The 16,531-nt window shown below is 41.5% G+C and overlaps 1 protein-coding gene across 1 annotated transcript in view; it reads right to left on the reverse strand.

Moving 5' to 3' along the window:
- Positions 1-13,137, reverse strand: part of INPP5F (inositol polyphosphate-5-phosphatase F) — a 39,582-nt gene extending 26,445 nt beyond the window's left edge. The window contains exon 1 of the mRNA XM_039553615.1: positions 12,936-13,137. Coding sequence (XP_039409549.1) covers positions 12,936-13,032 — 97 coding nt within the window. The 5' untranslated portion in view covers positions 13,033-13,137. The remainder of the gene's footprint in view (positions 1-12,935) is intronic.
- Positions 13,138-16,531: the final 3,394 nt, after the last annotated feature.

Below are 16,531 nucleotides of genomic sequence, written 5' to 3' on the forward strand. Positions count from 1 at the left end.
CACAGATATTTTCCAGATTTTTGAGGGGGGAAAAGTAGCTTTGGGGTACAGTAATTGAATTTAATGGAGGCTTAATTCTCCTAATAACCACTAGAATTTTTGACGTAAGCAAAATTTTACATGGCTGTAGTGAAACTGAATAGCGGTCACTGAGGTTACAGCACAGCTTCAAAACCCAGCAGATGTTGACTTGCACTCCCAGCTCTCTCCCATTTGTATCCAATTACTATTACTTTCACATCCTCTTTCTATAAACATGCACACACAGACACTTCCTCTTTTGTTAAAACACTCTCCACAACTACAAGGAATATCGAAGTACACAAAGTTAAGGTTTAGGTTTCTAGTTCTACTCTTAACAAATTCCAGTGAACCACCTAGGAAGTAGAAGAGAAAGCAGGAAGAAAATGAGTTTCTAACAGTGGTGCAGTACCTGTTCAAGGATTTGAGAGTGGGGCAAAGAATAAAATTCCTAATTCAAGTCTTTAAAGTGAAAACAAATACTTACAAGCAAATAACAACTGTGTAGGAGAGAAAAATCTCAAAGGAAAAGAGGTTTTTCTATACCACGAAGGACAAGCTTGTTATTATTCACCAAAACACACTCGTTCCAAGGTAAAAGTTTCTCCAGTTTTAACATCCAGACAAATAAATATCTTAGCTATTGGTGTAAGTAGATGAACATTTGAAAGAACAAACGCACACAGCGCAAGAGTATAAATCATCTACATAAAAACACTTATCTACAATACCTTCATTCTTCTTGTAAATCTGACATCTGCAGGTGACAGCTGATAGTATGATTATTTTCTTTACATACTTATTTTAAAACACTGAATCATCCTTGAAACTTTTGTAACTAAGACCTTGATATTCTAAGAACATTCTTTTCCTAGCTTCCAGCACAACATTTAATAGTACACTAGAGTCAGCTAATTTCCTCATTAATACAAGTACTTCCATGAGCTACAACAGAAACGGTTTGCAGTCAGGGTAGATCTGGAATGAACTCATTAAATGGGATGGATCACATGTGCCTGGACACAGACAAGCAAGAAATAAAAGCCCACAGCAGTAGAATTTAAAGCAATATTTGCAGCAGCAGTGCAGGGCTGCAATTAATGTGTGTAACCAGGCTGGACCAAGTTCCTGGTTCTTCCTTTCTCTGTAGGAGTGCTCTGGACAGTGACTTGATCTGCACAGAACCTTGTGTGACCCATGCCAGAATGAAATGGACTTTAAAGAGACTAACACAGTTGAGCATCAGGAAATCAGTGATGCTGGGTACGACAGAGCTGAACGGTTTGATGTACCCTCAATCCCTGCTGAAGTACTTGAACACATCTTTATCCTCCTGACAGATTTGTGCTCAGACAAAGTTCTAGAACAGCCTGAGCTCAGTTTCACTCCAAAAAACACATGGGAGTATCTCTGTGCTGAGTGGGAAATCTGCACTATCAGCAAAGAGGAACACAGGCAGCCTTCCTCACTCCCAAACCCTCCACCATCTTTCCCAGTTCACCCACACAATCCCAGTTTTGTCTTCACCCTGGGACTCTTCTAGAGCTGCACTGTCTCACACTTCATCTACTTCTTGCTTAGTAATTAGCTTTAAACTCATATTTCCACCATGATATCTAAAAGCCAGCCAGAGGTATCAAGCAGCAAACAAAGCCAGGCACAGAAGGAATTTAAAGAACCAAATCAGTGGAGGTTAACCGTGGCTACTATAAGCCTAGTAATCTAGAAGACCTTCTATGTCTTTCTAAAACACTGATTTCCTGCTGTGACAAGGTATTAGCAAGAAAACCTCACTTGCTATCCAGAGCCTTCCTCTAGGAGTTTACAAGAGATTAAAAAATGAGGAAACAAGGTTTTGTTTTAATTAGAGGAATAAGGAAACAACACTTTAGACCTGCCTGTAAAAGGACATAAGAAAACTGGTGTTATAACGGGACTGCACAGACAAGTGAGTCTTACACAGCTGCTCTGTTGTGGGTTCCTCTGACAGAGGCAGCACCAGACAATCCAAGACTTCTACAGGAATCCTACTACGCCAGCAGTAGAGACGCAATGAGAAAAGGCTCTAAACTTTAAGTACAGACAAGCTTTGGAAAAGATGAGAATGCATTTGGAATCAAATGCATATTCCACCTTCAGAGTTTAAAGGCAGCAAATATGGATCCACCAGCTGGGCAGCACTGGCTCTTGAGATAAGTGTGATTATCAAGCTACTAATGGTAAAGGCTGACTGCTTTAAGAAAATTTTCCATGGGGAAGGCAGAGCATAGGGGGAAAAAAAAGATACCTATTTAGCAACATATAAGGAGACAAACATGTTTTTTTCAATGTCCAAGAAAACCTAGATGCAAAGAAGTCTTATGGGAGAAATGCCTACAGGCTGTGACCAATTGCAGAATCACACTGACTTCCTTTTGGTGACAGCATCACAAAATTTGTTTTTCTCACACTATTTCTAGAGGACTTTTTACAGGAAAGTTTATGTGACAGCACAGAAGCAAGCCAGTTGTTCTGACTAAATAAAATATATCTGGTTCCGACCTTCTGATTAGAACTTTGTTGTTGGTTAGAGTTCGATTTCCTGTGTGACAACCCCAGCTCAGAGCCAACACCCAACCATGCTGAATAAATACCACTACAGTAAATACCAACATGAACCTCTTGCTCCTGTGGAGTGCACTCTGGAAACAGGAAATGGATGAACTAAACAAATTAAATTTAATTATCATTCCCTCATGAACCCCCAAAGATGGGCTTTCATGCTGAGTACACTCCTATTTATTCTGTATAGGAAGAAGCTGTCCCCAGCTTTTGTGTAACACTAAAATTGTTCAAGACTGTTCCCTTGCAGCCATTTGGTCTGTCTGGTAAATCTGGCAGCAGCAATCTCCAGTCACTATCTTGTATCCTTGAGAATTATAACCATTCTATATTTAAAATCATTACATAAGTAAAGATTCAGAGACCCAAGTAAGTTAACTGCAAGCCTGTAGGTTAGTATTTAACTGTAACATATTTTACCGAATTTAAGAGGCAGCCTAAGATGGTAGACAGTGATAATGTTACAGAAGGTATCCACATCCTCTTAAAGTCATAAAAAGAAAATAACCATACAAAACAAAACTGAAAATCCTCAGTTAAAAGTTTTCAGATAGCATACATGAGACCTGGCCACATTTCTGATTGTTGAATGCTGATAGAACTCATGACAAGTTTGATTCTTTTTTCTCTTTTAAGGAATCTATCAAAAAACATTAACCACCACAAGGCTCTATCAAAGGAAACACTGAACTTTCCTTACACATTCAGACAATGTTTTGAGATATAACGTGAAATACAATTTATCAATAGTTACTCTTGTTTCCCTATTCAAACTTATGTTCCTATAAATGTCATACTAGTCCTCTTTTGAACCTCAGCGAGCCAGGAATAAAGACTTATCAGCTTTAAACTGCAACACAATGATGTTGAAACAGACTTCTTACAGTATTGTGCTGATGATAAAAGAGCAGTGTCAAAACAGTCATTGTTCCTCATAACAGAAAGTCAGAAGCTGTGTCCAAAAAGAATCACTACGAGCAGTGAGATGAGTCCCATGGAAGATCTTTCCTGACTTGAGGCATTCTCTGCTGTCCTCAGTGTGTTTAAATTTGATAGAACTGCCAGTGTTTGACAGGCCTTAACACTCTGATGTATACACTTGCTCACTAAGTTTCCATCCTGAAGTACAAAATTGCTCATTCCTTGCCTTATCCTACTAAATAAATTCAAGCTACTGAAACAAATATTGGGGTTTTTTGCTGATTCCTGTCAGAGATTAATGATCACTGCAATGCATTTACCATTCACAGCGATGGTATCAGCATTCAATTGCAGCACAACACAACTTCTGCCCCAAATTCAGAACAAAACCAGCTTTGATGTGATTGACTTCCACCACCACCCTCAGAGCTCACCAGCAGCGATGCAGAGCCGTGCAACACCAGATAAAGTCTCTTTAATTCTTTGTGTTTACAGCAAACATAACCCTGATAAAGGTGATACAAAAGCAACTTGGAAGAGCATCAAAACCCAAAACTGCTTTCTGGCTCTTTCTGCCGTCTACCACCAGCTGAGTTGATCCAAGGTCAGGCACAAAGTCTGATAAGAAAATAAACTGCTGCTTTGGGATAAACCACTTGCTCAACACAGAATGGCTGGAGGCAAGCCTGAAGAGTTTGGGGAGGCAGGCTGGCAGCTTCCTTTGGAAAAGGCAGGAAGAAAAAAGATTAAATTTTTTATCATTTGAATCCAGCCCATACTACTGAGCTGCTGCCTGGTTCAATCCATTGAGCAGCTGTAACTATTTCACTTTCAATCTTGCTATAGGTCAGAGGGCATAGATGCACCCCTTATCTCCCTCTTTCTTGGCCTTTGGGAATGAACCTCAGCTAGAAAGTGTTTATATCAACAGTGTAGTCGACATAAAAACATACACACCATCACTGAATTCCCCTCAGGTTACACCTAAGTGTATAAGCACAGACATTAATGGGTCATTTCTCATAAAGTCTTCCTGGAGTCTGACAGAGCACTAATTCTCAATCATTTTCACCATTCGACACAAGCCATAGATATCCATTTACAAGAAATAAAAGCAGGATAACTCACTATATATATAGCCAAAACAAATCCCTCAGCTCTGCTAATGTAAATTTTAACACCGGAAGTGTTAATTTTCAGGAAGAAGCTTCAATACTACTTTTAAATAGATTTTGGGTGGTTTTTTCTTTAAACCATGTCTGCTCTAGATCAAAAACAACTGTAAGACTTTATTATTAGCATTACTTGACCTTTATGATGTCCTGTGGCTTTTCAAAAGAAAGTCTGCTTCCAAGTCCCAGCTCATCTTTGAATAGTGTTCTGGAATTTTAGCCAGGATTAAGAGATTACAAATTAACTAGGAAGTCTTAAGAGTATAAAGTTGAACTTCTTTCTCTTGGAGGAAATAAATTACTACTTATGCAAATAAAACTTAGGCTAATTGAGCTTTCCTTTCAACACAGATTTCCAAAACTGTATTCAAGCTACTTGCAGGAAGATGGAGCATTAAGACATTTAGTACTACAAGCTCTTAATTGTCATGAACTGTTAACTTTATTTACTTGCATATTCCCCTCCAAACTTTGAACAAATTATCCCTTCAGCTAATCACCTGACTAAATATAATTTGTCATTTATACAGGTTGTGCTGTCTGTAGGTGTTATAGTCCCAAGAGCCCTCCATCACTTAGAGCTGAAATGCTTTGCTTTGGAAGAGAAATGGGATCACCACTGCTCCCCAGTCTGGCCCTGCTGTAAGGAGCCCACAGAAGGGTGACACCAGCAGGATTAAAAGAAAAAATCCCCCCTAATTCTCTCATTCCTGCTGCACCTCACAGCCTCCTTAGAGCACCCGTTTATCCTCCCCTCATGGAAAGCATGTTTTCCAAACAGGAATTCAGTGCAAGGTTTACAGTGCCTGAGTCAGGAGCCCGGCACACTGCAGAGCACACACCGCCCCAGCTGAGCTCAGAAAAATGAAACGGTTTATTTCTTTTATTGGGACACTTCTCTCCAATATCTCAGCATTAGACTGGATGAACACAAACAGGTCAAGCACAATTTAGTGACAGATTTAAAGCAGTGGGGATGGGAGCATACAATACACATTTGTATTGCTGCTGCCAAGGCAGGATGCAAGTCCCAGAGAAAGCACCTAAAAAAGAATTCCTACTACTCATCTTGATAAAGAAATACTTCTTTGTATTCTGGTGCAGTCAGAAAATCCCTTGAGTCACCAGGCATTGCTTGGGAAACTGGAAAACATACGGGAAATGTTCAGTTGTCTGGAGAGTATCCAATGTTACATGGAATTACACAAGGAACTCCTGTACTAGAAGTGGAAACAAACTGCTGTTACCAGTGTTTGCTCCAAACAGAATCTGACCCTGCGCATCAGTGGCCTCCAAACTTTCTTATCAAGTACCACACCAAGAAAAAATAAATTAGGACGTGTCCCAAATACGTATATTTATTTATAAGTCCAGTAGAACATGTAACTCATTTACATTGCATACATTATAAAACACACAAAAGATTAGATGTTTTTAATGGGTGAATAAACACTATTTTAAAACACTGTTTATTTTTATTAACAGTACAAAATATTTTCTTCCAACACCCCCAATGGACTGCCTTGAGCACGCACAAGGTGGTCTTTAGAGAGGTGGCTAAATATATGCAACAAGTAGTAATGTGCATTTCTACCACTTGAACTAAGAATCAGCTCCTCACATCCCTTCCACAAACCTGTAAATACCATTCAGAAAACCACCCAGCAGGGACTCTTAAAATGCAAATCAGTGCCAAGCCACTGGAGCTCAGAGGGTTGGTTCTTCGCTTGGTTGGTTTGGCTTTTTTTTTTACTTTAGAGCTTCCCTTTATTCTTCACATTGCTGAACTCTGTTAGCAAACGCATTTTCTCAGAAGTGATACAGAAAAGGAAAAAATATCTTTTATCCTTCCAAAAGCAACAACACTGCACTAATTAATATTATTCCACACCAACACACATTCATTCCCATTTTTAGCTGGTATTTCAACAAAGCTCAAGTTGTTTGAGGATATACCCTTAAAGCTAAGAAAGCAGTAGGTTGTCTGCATTTTTTTTTTAATCCTATTTACTCTGCAAGAAGGAAACTATCAATCAGGCAGGAGAAAGATTTTATTCAAACCTACTTACAAAACTGTCAGCTTAAACACTATGTTCACTCATTCTGAAGATTCTCTATTAAAGGTCTGCTCAGCTACAGCTATACTGAAAGAAGAAAGCAAGAAAGCTATTCTATCCTCAAAAAATTACAATATAAACAATAACTGAGCAGAAGAATTTCCCAATTATGGAAATTAGTTTGTTTTACTAATCACTGAGCTGACTTATGCTAATGCTTCTTAAGAGCCATGAGAGAATTACAGTGTGAGCCAAGTCTAAGCAAGGTAAAGCTTTCCCTCACTGTCACCTGTTCTTCTGACTCCATAATTAACTTTTCTCTCTAATTGTCCAACTAATCAGGCTCAAAGCACAAAAAGAGTTATGGATTGGAAACAACCACTTCTAACACTAAATAAGGGAGTTATACTCAAAAACTTGGCACATGTTTCAGGAACAGACAGGAGTTCACACCACACACCTCCCATATATTCCCCCCTTTATTATTTTTTTTAACTGTTGGGAACAATTTGACTACTCAGACAACAAGCAGCAACATATTTTTTAAATGTTACTGGAAGACATGCAAATACAGGGAAAAACTTAACCATCACACACCCATATGTGCAAAAGTTGCTGTTTTTCCTTAACTGAGAAACAGACAAGGAAAAAAACTGAAAGATAACAATTAATGACAGACCAGCATATTTGCCATTCACATTTTGCAATTACCTCTTGGGCAAGGTCATTTACTTTTAAATTTGGCTCAGAATTCTGTTTTCCAGTTCAAAGCATGTTCAAGGGCCTTGTTTTCAGTTTTTCAGAGACTCAGCAAACACTGCTCCAGGGCTCTATTCAAGTAAGATTTCTCCCTTAAAAGGAAAACCTCAGTGTTCCAAGTGGTATTTCATTCATTTGGGTTCAGCTTTTCAGGCAAAAAGTCCTCTCCCAGTTTTTATTGGGGAAGATATTTGGAACAAGAAAATAGATTAAGAATTAATATCCCTGTTTACTAAAGCCAAACTTTAATAAAAAACAGTTTTTGCACTATTTCCAAATTCTTCCTCTAGAAATACAACCAAAAATTTCTCCTCCTCTTGATACTCCATTCCTACCACTTGATTTTCTATCCCATTCCAATCTGCAACAGTTGTTTTGAAAGAACACAAGCAGCATATCAAACAAGTGGCTGCCTTTTCCTGCAGTTCAAAGTTTAAAACTTAAAATCACTAAAGTTTTAATGTTTCCTTGCATATACAGCTGAAATATCACCCACACCATTAAACTGTGAAACAACCTAACAAGAAGAACAGCATTCTCAGATGAAAAAACCACAAGCCCTTGGTACAGATGCAGACCTTTCTTAATTGAAATCAGTGTCTTCTGTTCTAATTATTTTAGTTGCAGTTAGTCTGCAATTTCCTATTCAATATTTAGTTAATACTAACTCATGAGATCAAAGATGAGTCACCTCTGCCAGCAAAATACAAGCCACAGAAATCCACTTGAATTAGATTCATTTTAATTCCAGGGGGAAGGCAAAAAAAAAAAAAAAATTAACCAGCCACACCAGAATATCAAGATATCAAGCATTAGGAGCTTTCCATGTGTTTAAAACCTCAGGTCATTCCAGCACGAGCAGGCTTTCCAAGACATCTACACATCTGAGTTGGGACAAGTTTGGCATTTTCAGAACTTTTCATAGAAGGAAAAGGAGAAAAAAAAAAAAAGAGACAGGAACACCCTTGTCATATTCAACTCATCACCTGCTAAGACTCAACAGGAAAGTAAACACTTCACCTCAAAGTTTATTTAATTCTCACCAGGCCAGGCTGTAACACACTGTCAACCCACTTAAGTCTCAGTTTTGGGTTTACCATGCTCTATAAAAAGAATCATGGATGGAATTACAAAAAGTAAAAAATAATTTCCCTCTGAGAAATATATATGAAGATCTTGTCTCAGAGTCAGAAGCTACAACAGTGACTAATGTATGCAATATTTAACCAGACGAAGGATATAGAGCAGCCCAGCCCACTCCCCTGGTCCCCTCTGTTACCTTTCACAAGAAGGAAAAAGCAGCAACAGGGACCCAACTGCTGAGGATTTTTTCAGCCTACATTCTCACTGGGCTGCAGCTAATGCAGATCAGTTCTGACATCTGGTTTGTCACATACGCCACAAGTACGTGGTGCTGACAACCAAGAAAGAGTAGGGAAAAGAGGGAACAGAATGAGCAAGCAAGGGTGAGAAACAGTGCAGTACCCATTGCAGCTAAAAAGGCGTCAAAAAACAGCTTGAGGTTCCTTATGAAGTAACTTGAAATACGGAGAGAATATTTCTAAAGCTACAGCCTCCTGTGGAATTCATTTCCCAGAATAGACAGGCAGTTTCCAAGACATACTACTGAAACTCAGGAAGGCAATTTTGTATGAAATAATTCAGTAGCATGACTTCACACTCAGGCTGTCACCCCTCAGAGCCATGTCTAGAACTACTCTGTAGACTTAAACTTAGCAATACGTGCTTTGGTGGCAGTGGCATCACTCCTTACACCATTCATTAGCTCAAGGCCTTCATTGAGCACTCTCAGACTTCCCACAAAGAAACTTCCTCCTCCAGTCTACAGACACGAAGAACAGCTCAGGAATTCTGACAAGTCATTTCTACACAACTCCTGCAATGCCTTTGAGGAGTAAGGCAAGCACACAGCTGGAATATTAGACAGCCTTATAATTTGTGATTCAGACATGATTTCACACTATCAGACTAAGACACCTAACCTGAAATCTGTCCCCTGCTCCTCTGAAAATACTGTTTGGTAACATGTCCCTCACTAAAAGTATTTAAAATGCATTGCTTCAGTTGCTGACTCAACCATTTTCAACAGATAAAAATGAAAACTGTAACAATAAATTCCTAAAGTGTTTGAAACTAACAAATGCTCATTTGCCTCTAGTTTACAGTTCCAGAGGTAAGATACAGCTTAACCTATCTCACTCTTACTGGTGGAGGCAATGGAGTCTTTGAGCATGACACCCCCAAAAACTGCGTTAGATTAATTCCAATCTGTGTATCCTTCAAAATCTGGTAGGTTTTTTTTATAGAGTGCTGGGAATCAGCATAACTACAAGAAATAGTTTTAGTAGCAACTGTTCCCAATCTTATTTGACATTACTGCCTGGAATATGATCAAGGCCAGCACAATGATAATAGAAGCTTTCACACCATAACAGTCTCAATCCTTTTTGTGCAGCTAAAAAAACAGTGAGAAGAATTCTGTGTCTTCAATGCTTTTTATCCTTTACACACACACATATATAGATGTATACATATGCAGATATAAATACATAATTTATACAAACATCATCAATAAAACGATGTTTGTAATCTGTATAAAAGTACCAGTCAGGAGAAGCCACACAGAGCATAAACAGAGTAATCCCAGAGTGAAATCCTGACCAAGACCTGATGTAAGGCATTTAAGGCATGATTGAACAGCACATGTTTTTTCACTACACTGAAAAAAGTACACTCTAGACAGCCAAATTCTTTAAAAAAAGAAAAAAAAAAATCTATGATGCCAAAGTGATTCATGGATTTCCTGCAGGTGACTCATTAGTGCTTTCACTTTAGAGAATAAAAAAACCCCAGCAACATCTTGTAAACACAGGCTGACAACCTTCAAATGAGGGCCAACCTCAGACTTTGCTTATGGCAAATATTTATCAAGATTATTTGCCTTTTTTTTTTAATTCAAGCTGTTAATCTGCATGATCCAAAGAGGTCAGAAATACAGCTTTCAACATTAGCAAATTCCTGAACATGCCTTTACAGTTGAGGAAGGAGAGTATTTTAAAGCTTAGCATCAGCTCTTTAGATTCAGACCTACCATCTCAAGCAATGATTTGCAAGGTTTATCAGTATTATCTATTTCAAACCATGAACGTGCAAAGATTAATTCAAAGCAGCCTCTGTGAGACAGAATAAAACCAAAGCCTCCAAAACCAAGCAGAGACACATAGTTAAATCACAGCCTTTTGACAGATTATTAAACATGTCAATGAACACAAGTTATGACTTTGGTTTTTTTTAACATGGCAGTGACTCATCACACAGAAATCCATCTACTCATTTCCGGGCAGTAGCCTCGATAATAAATGGTCAAATGTAATAAAATTGCAAACTTGAGGATATGCAGTTTTGTCTTAATACAAGAAAGAGCTATTGATCCAAGAAACACTTCCTGTGAGAGAACTGTTTCTTTCTTGGGCTTACTTTCAACCCTAAGGATTTCAGTACTAAGGCACTTCATTGCACAGCCCTGGAGTCCACTGTCAAGAAGATGATCCACAGACAGGGCTGGAAAAACAAAGCTGCAAACACGTGGAAATGGGAAAGCATTGCTACCAATTGAGAGTTTCAAGCAGACCAAGGGACTTCAGTATCACATTACCTTCCGTTAATCTGCAGGTCACACACAATAGGGATCACATGTAAACTGCCTGAAAATGCAGAGGCAGCCTAAGGACAAAATGCTGCTGGAACAGCAGGCAGACAAACTGCTGGGCACTGGCAAAGCCTCCAGGAAGTAAAGGGACATCAAGATAAAATAAAACACAGCAATGGCTGCATGAAAGCAAGGGATTGATGCTTTCAAAAGTTAAAGTTATCAAACACCAGTCTCCAGAACTATAGTTCACTACTTAGTGCTTTAATTACTGTGGGTCAAGTAAGAGCTTTTATGCCCACGCAGATGGCTGTAACCATCACAAACCTAAACCTGAGGGGTTTTCCCCCCCGTGAAAGCACACATTTCAATGACTAGCAGTACTGTCTGATAGCTTAACATCAATTATTTTCTAAGATCTCTTGCAAATCAAAGTATTGCTGGATTAGCGAAGTTGATGGACAAGAGTTAGTCATGCTAACTTGAGACAGATTGCAACTTTATCTGAGACGCAAACAAATTGCGCTGAGAAGACACAACTCTAGGATGAAAATATAACAAGAAAGCGCTGTGCGAAAAACAGTTCTTTGGAAAAACACAGATAACAACAGTATTCAATGTTTATGTTTAAAGATTGTCCAGCCTTTCACAGAAGCTCATAAAGCCTACCGTACTCAGATAGCCAACCTGGCCATATACATGTTTAGCCACCTTTTTTGGCCTAACACAGATCCCAATTTTAGAAAGCTGTAAGTAACATCTGTGCAGCCTGCCACATGTTTGGTGAAATACCCAGCTATTTGGAATTTCTTTCACATATAAGCAGGGTCAGCATGGTCCGTTGCATCAAAGCTATGCATCAGAAACACAAAGAATGAAAAAACTCACAGAATGCTTTGGCTTGGAAGGGACTTTAAAGATCATCGTGTTACAACCCCCTGCCATGGGAGCCAATATTACACAAAGCAAGATAATTTCCACGGGTGGCATTTTATTTTATAGACATCTTTACTGACTAACCTCCTAGGTAGGATAAGATAATTACCATTGTTTCAAAATTCCCTTTTACACAACTCCATCTCAATTTCTGTTTGCCTTCCCTTCAGTCTTATATTAATAACACAGTGGAGCTCTGTGTAATTGTTGCTTACACAGCCTGTAATCACCAAAAAATTTAGAAGCACTTTAGAAGCCACAGAATCACAGAACGTCAAAAGCTTGGAATGGACCTTAAAGCTCACCCAGTCCCTACCCGGTGTAGCCACCTGTTCAATTCCTCCTGGAAGAGGCGACCACGGGACACATCTGCCCGAAGACGCAGTGCCCATGCACCGGGAGCATTCCTTATGTAAGGCTGACACCGGCCCCACACGGCCCTTCGCACCCTGCGATGCTCCCCGGGGACGCCCAGGTGCCTCTCGACACCGGCACCGATTCGGGTCACGCCGGGCGCGGAGCCCCGGGCGGGGGCAGCGCTGCTTCATCGTGCGGGAAACAAACTCGCGGAGAGGGAAAGCAACGCGCCAGCCGGGACCCCGGGACACCCCCGCGGCCCGGGGGGAGCCGGGGCTGGTCCTGCGAGCTGCGGGGCGATGGGCAGCGCTACCGAACCTCCGCGGTGCCGCCGGGGACACGGCGCCCCGGCCCCGCCGCCCCCCGCCCGCCCCGGCGCTCGGGTGGGTCCCAGCCCGCCCTTCCCCGCGCAGGCAGCGGGCGCGGCCGCGGGGGTCTCACCGGCTCGCAGCTGCAGGCTGCCGTCCCTCCGGCTGCACCACAGCGCCCGCTCCCCGCTCTGCAGGATGTAGTGGTCCTTGGCTTGGAACAGCTCCATCCTCGCACGCCGGGAGCCGCCGGGAGAGAGGGTCGGAGGGACAGAGGGAGGAAGGGGCGCTCCCGCCGCCGCGCGCGGCCCCGGGGCGGAAGGGGGAATGGCCGGCACGGGGCGCGCGCTCCCGAGCAGGCGCGCGCGGGGGGGCGCGCACGCGGGCGCTGCCCCGGAGCGCGAGCGGGAGGAGCGGGCGCGAGCCCGGGTTCCGCTCCCGCCGCCGCACGTGACAGCGGCCGGCCCCGCCCCCCCGCGCTCTTAAAGGGACGGCGCAGCGGGGCGGGGCCTGAGGGGCGGGGTCTGTGTGGGACGGGGCTGCGGGGGTGGGGCTGCGCTCCTGACCTGCCCGACGGACCCTGGGGGTCCCTCAGCGCCTTCCCCTCAGCCCGGCTCCCCTTGGATCTGCTTCCATCAGCCCCTTCCCCTCAGCCCGGCTCCCCTTGGATCTGCTTCCATCAGCCCCTTCCCCTCAGCCCGGCTCCCCTTGGATCTGCTTCCATCAGCCCCTTCCCCTCAGCCCGGCTCCCCTTGAATCGGCTTCCCTCAGCGTCTTCCCCTCAGCCCGGCTCCCCTTGGATCGGCTTCCTTCAGCCCCTTCCCCTCAGCCCGGCTCCCCTTGGATCGGCTTCCCTCAGCGTCTTCCCCTAAGCCCGGCTCCCCTTGGATCTGCTTCCATCAGCCCCTTCCCCTAAGCCCGGCTCCCCTTGGATCTGCTTCCATCAGCCCCTTCCCCTCAGCCCGGCTCCCCTTGGATCTGCTTCCATCAGCCCCTTCCCCTCAGCCCCGGGTCCCTCAGCGCCTTCCCCTCAGCCCGGCTCCCCTTAGATCGGCTCCCATCCACCCGTCTCCTCTCATCCCCCTCATTAGTGATGCTACAAAACACGTGAATAAAGGACTTTAAGAAATGAGAAGTCTCTTTATTAAATGTGAACATTCAAGACCCAGGCAAGAGCTTGATTTTGGAAGGCACTGAGCAGCCAGTCTAGAAAAGCATTTAAGTGCAGGCATGACTTTAGATGTATAGTTTAAATAATTGAACATTAACATCTTTTAAGATGAGCATGTGCTTCAGAACTTTTCTGCTTTAGGACTAGGAACTGAACTTCTCAATGGGTCAAAACATTATTTTTGCTCCTATGTCTTTAGTCTGCACTATCATTCACTAAATATTTATCACTTACAATATCATTTCTATTCTGCTCGCGTTTCCCAAGTAGTTCAGTGTTGTAGCACAATGCATAGGGTTGCCATTAAAATGTTTGCAGGGATTTCAAGGACAGACTTTTGTTTTGCCCTTTTTCACGCTTTGATCAGAGCTTTTTTTTTTCCCCCGTGGGTAGTTTTCTGTTTGCATTCAGTGTGTTTTCCATAGATTCACAGCTGGGTGCTGTTTTTATGAGCCTGTCAGCTTTAGTTAGCACAAGGGGAAAAACTGGAAGATTAATTTTGCATTTTTGCAATTCATTGTCACTAGCTAATGGTAAGGAAATGCGTGGGCTGACAATTAGTCATGCGCTCTCCCAGTATTACCTGATTTCCAGCAGCTTGATTTCAAGTTTAAATGTTGATTAACAGAAAGGGATGTGATATACGAACACTCCACACTTGGAAGTACAATTGGCTGGATAGATTAGACAAATACACCACTCTTCCTGAGGTGAACGGTACCAGACCTGGAAATGACACTCTAAACAGTGTGAGGAACTTTATTCCTAAGTGTTGCTCATTAAGAAGTCATGGAACAATTTTTTTGTTTGTTTGGCTTCAATGCTCCTGGCAGCTTCCAGAGAAACACTAGAAAAATCTTGGGTCATCTTTTTTGATGCCAAAGTAACTACAGAAGCCTTTCATGTTACCCTTCATACTCCTTCTCAGTTTTTAGTCCAGCTGTGCTTTGTCATTTCTATTTTCATCCCTGTGTGTCCAAGGCAATGCCTCTGTATTCCTCCTTGGCATTCCCTACCCACTTGCACCTTCCATGTGCTTCTGGTTCGCTTTGGAGCTTAGGGAGGTTCTCTTAGTGAGGTTACTTTCCTCACTATGATGATAACCTCACTCTTAGTGAGGCTACTTTCCTCAATATGTTTTTGAGAAGGCTTTTTTTGTGTGTGTGCTTTTTAGAGAGGGTCTGTTATGCATTAAACAGAGACTGAAGAGTCTGCTTTGAGAAGCAACCTCCTCAGAACAAGAGTAACACAAGAGGGTCTCCTGACAGGCAATATAGTGGATAAAAGAGATTTGTTTGGTACTAGAACATTTTCTGAAGTGCCTGTAAATGTACTACTGAAAAATAGTTTTATGTTGTGTTTTATAACAGAAAAATATAAAACTACTGGCATGAACATTAGCTTTTTGGCAAGAAAATGAAAACTCTCAAAAACCAGAGAAAGCAGTTCTGCAAAAGAATTTTTGCCTGAATTTATTTTTAGCTTTCTTTTCAGTGAAGTAACTTTTCGTGGCAGCTATAGTTATCTCTAAAGGAAGAGGAACTCTGGTATTCCCTCCTTCCTCATGAAAATCTCTTACTTGCAATGGGAATATTTCCATTTCAGTGAGCACTAGGAAAAGAGCAACCTTTTCCCTTCGAAGCAATGTGTACGTGGTTAATATCTGCAATATACTCTATGGCTGATGGACAATGCATTGATTTCCCTCTGCTGCACTTGCTGTTAAGAGCAAATCAATGGGACCATTTTCAAAAATAAATGAGAATGTTTTGACTGCCTACAATTCTTTTATTCTAGAATTGCAAATTGCAGTTTGCAGACTACCAAGCTACTGCACATAAAAAGATTCCTTGCTGTGTTGTTGGGCTGCCTTCCTCAGTTAAAATACTATTTATACTATACCAAGGACACATTTAATTCATAATTTCTCCACAGTAAACAGCAGGCTGTTCTTCATGGCCATTGTAATAAAATTTGCATCTCATTTAAAACAGATTGTTCTTGCTTTTCCTCAGTCTGAAAAAGTTAATGGTTTTATTACCCTTTGGAAGAAGTTATCTCCCTTTCTTTACATCTAATTTAGGCCGGGGGTTTTTTAAACAGAACAATAGCTCACATTACAAAAAGAAGAATTCTGCCTTTAAAAGGATGAAAAGTAAGATTTCAGGATCACTGGAATTTAATAAGTCTTTTATAAAAAAAGGGTTTTTTAAAGGGGGGGTTTTTTCTGCCATTTGGCCAATTTGAATCAATTTTGCAAGTAGCTTTCTTGGAAGTTGCTTTAATTTCCCTAGGGGGTTGTTTGTTTTTTTTTTTTATTATAGTGTTATAAAACCCGAAAACATAATCATCTTTGTAGTTTTACTGGTGTTCACTGAATCTAGCTTTAAATCCTCCAGGTTTATCAGTAGATTAGACAGTAAAATAGCAAAAATAGCCAAATATATGTATTCCATTTTTGCATAACTAACTTTATGTGCTGTGCATACTGTGGAGGCCAAGCATCAGATGACACCTGAAGAGCAGCAATAGTTGCCAAGTGCTGAAGTGTTACACAG

Source organism: Corvus cornix, chromosome 6 (genome assembly GCF_000738735.6).
Source record: "Corvus cornix cornix isolate S_Up_H32 chromosome 6, ASM73873v5, whole genome shotgun sequence".
Classification (NCBI taxonomy): Eukaryota; Metazoa; Chordata; class Aves; order Passeriformes; family Corvidae; genus Corvus; species Corvus cornix.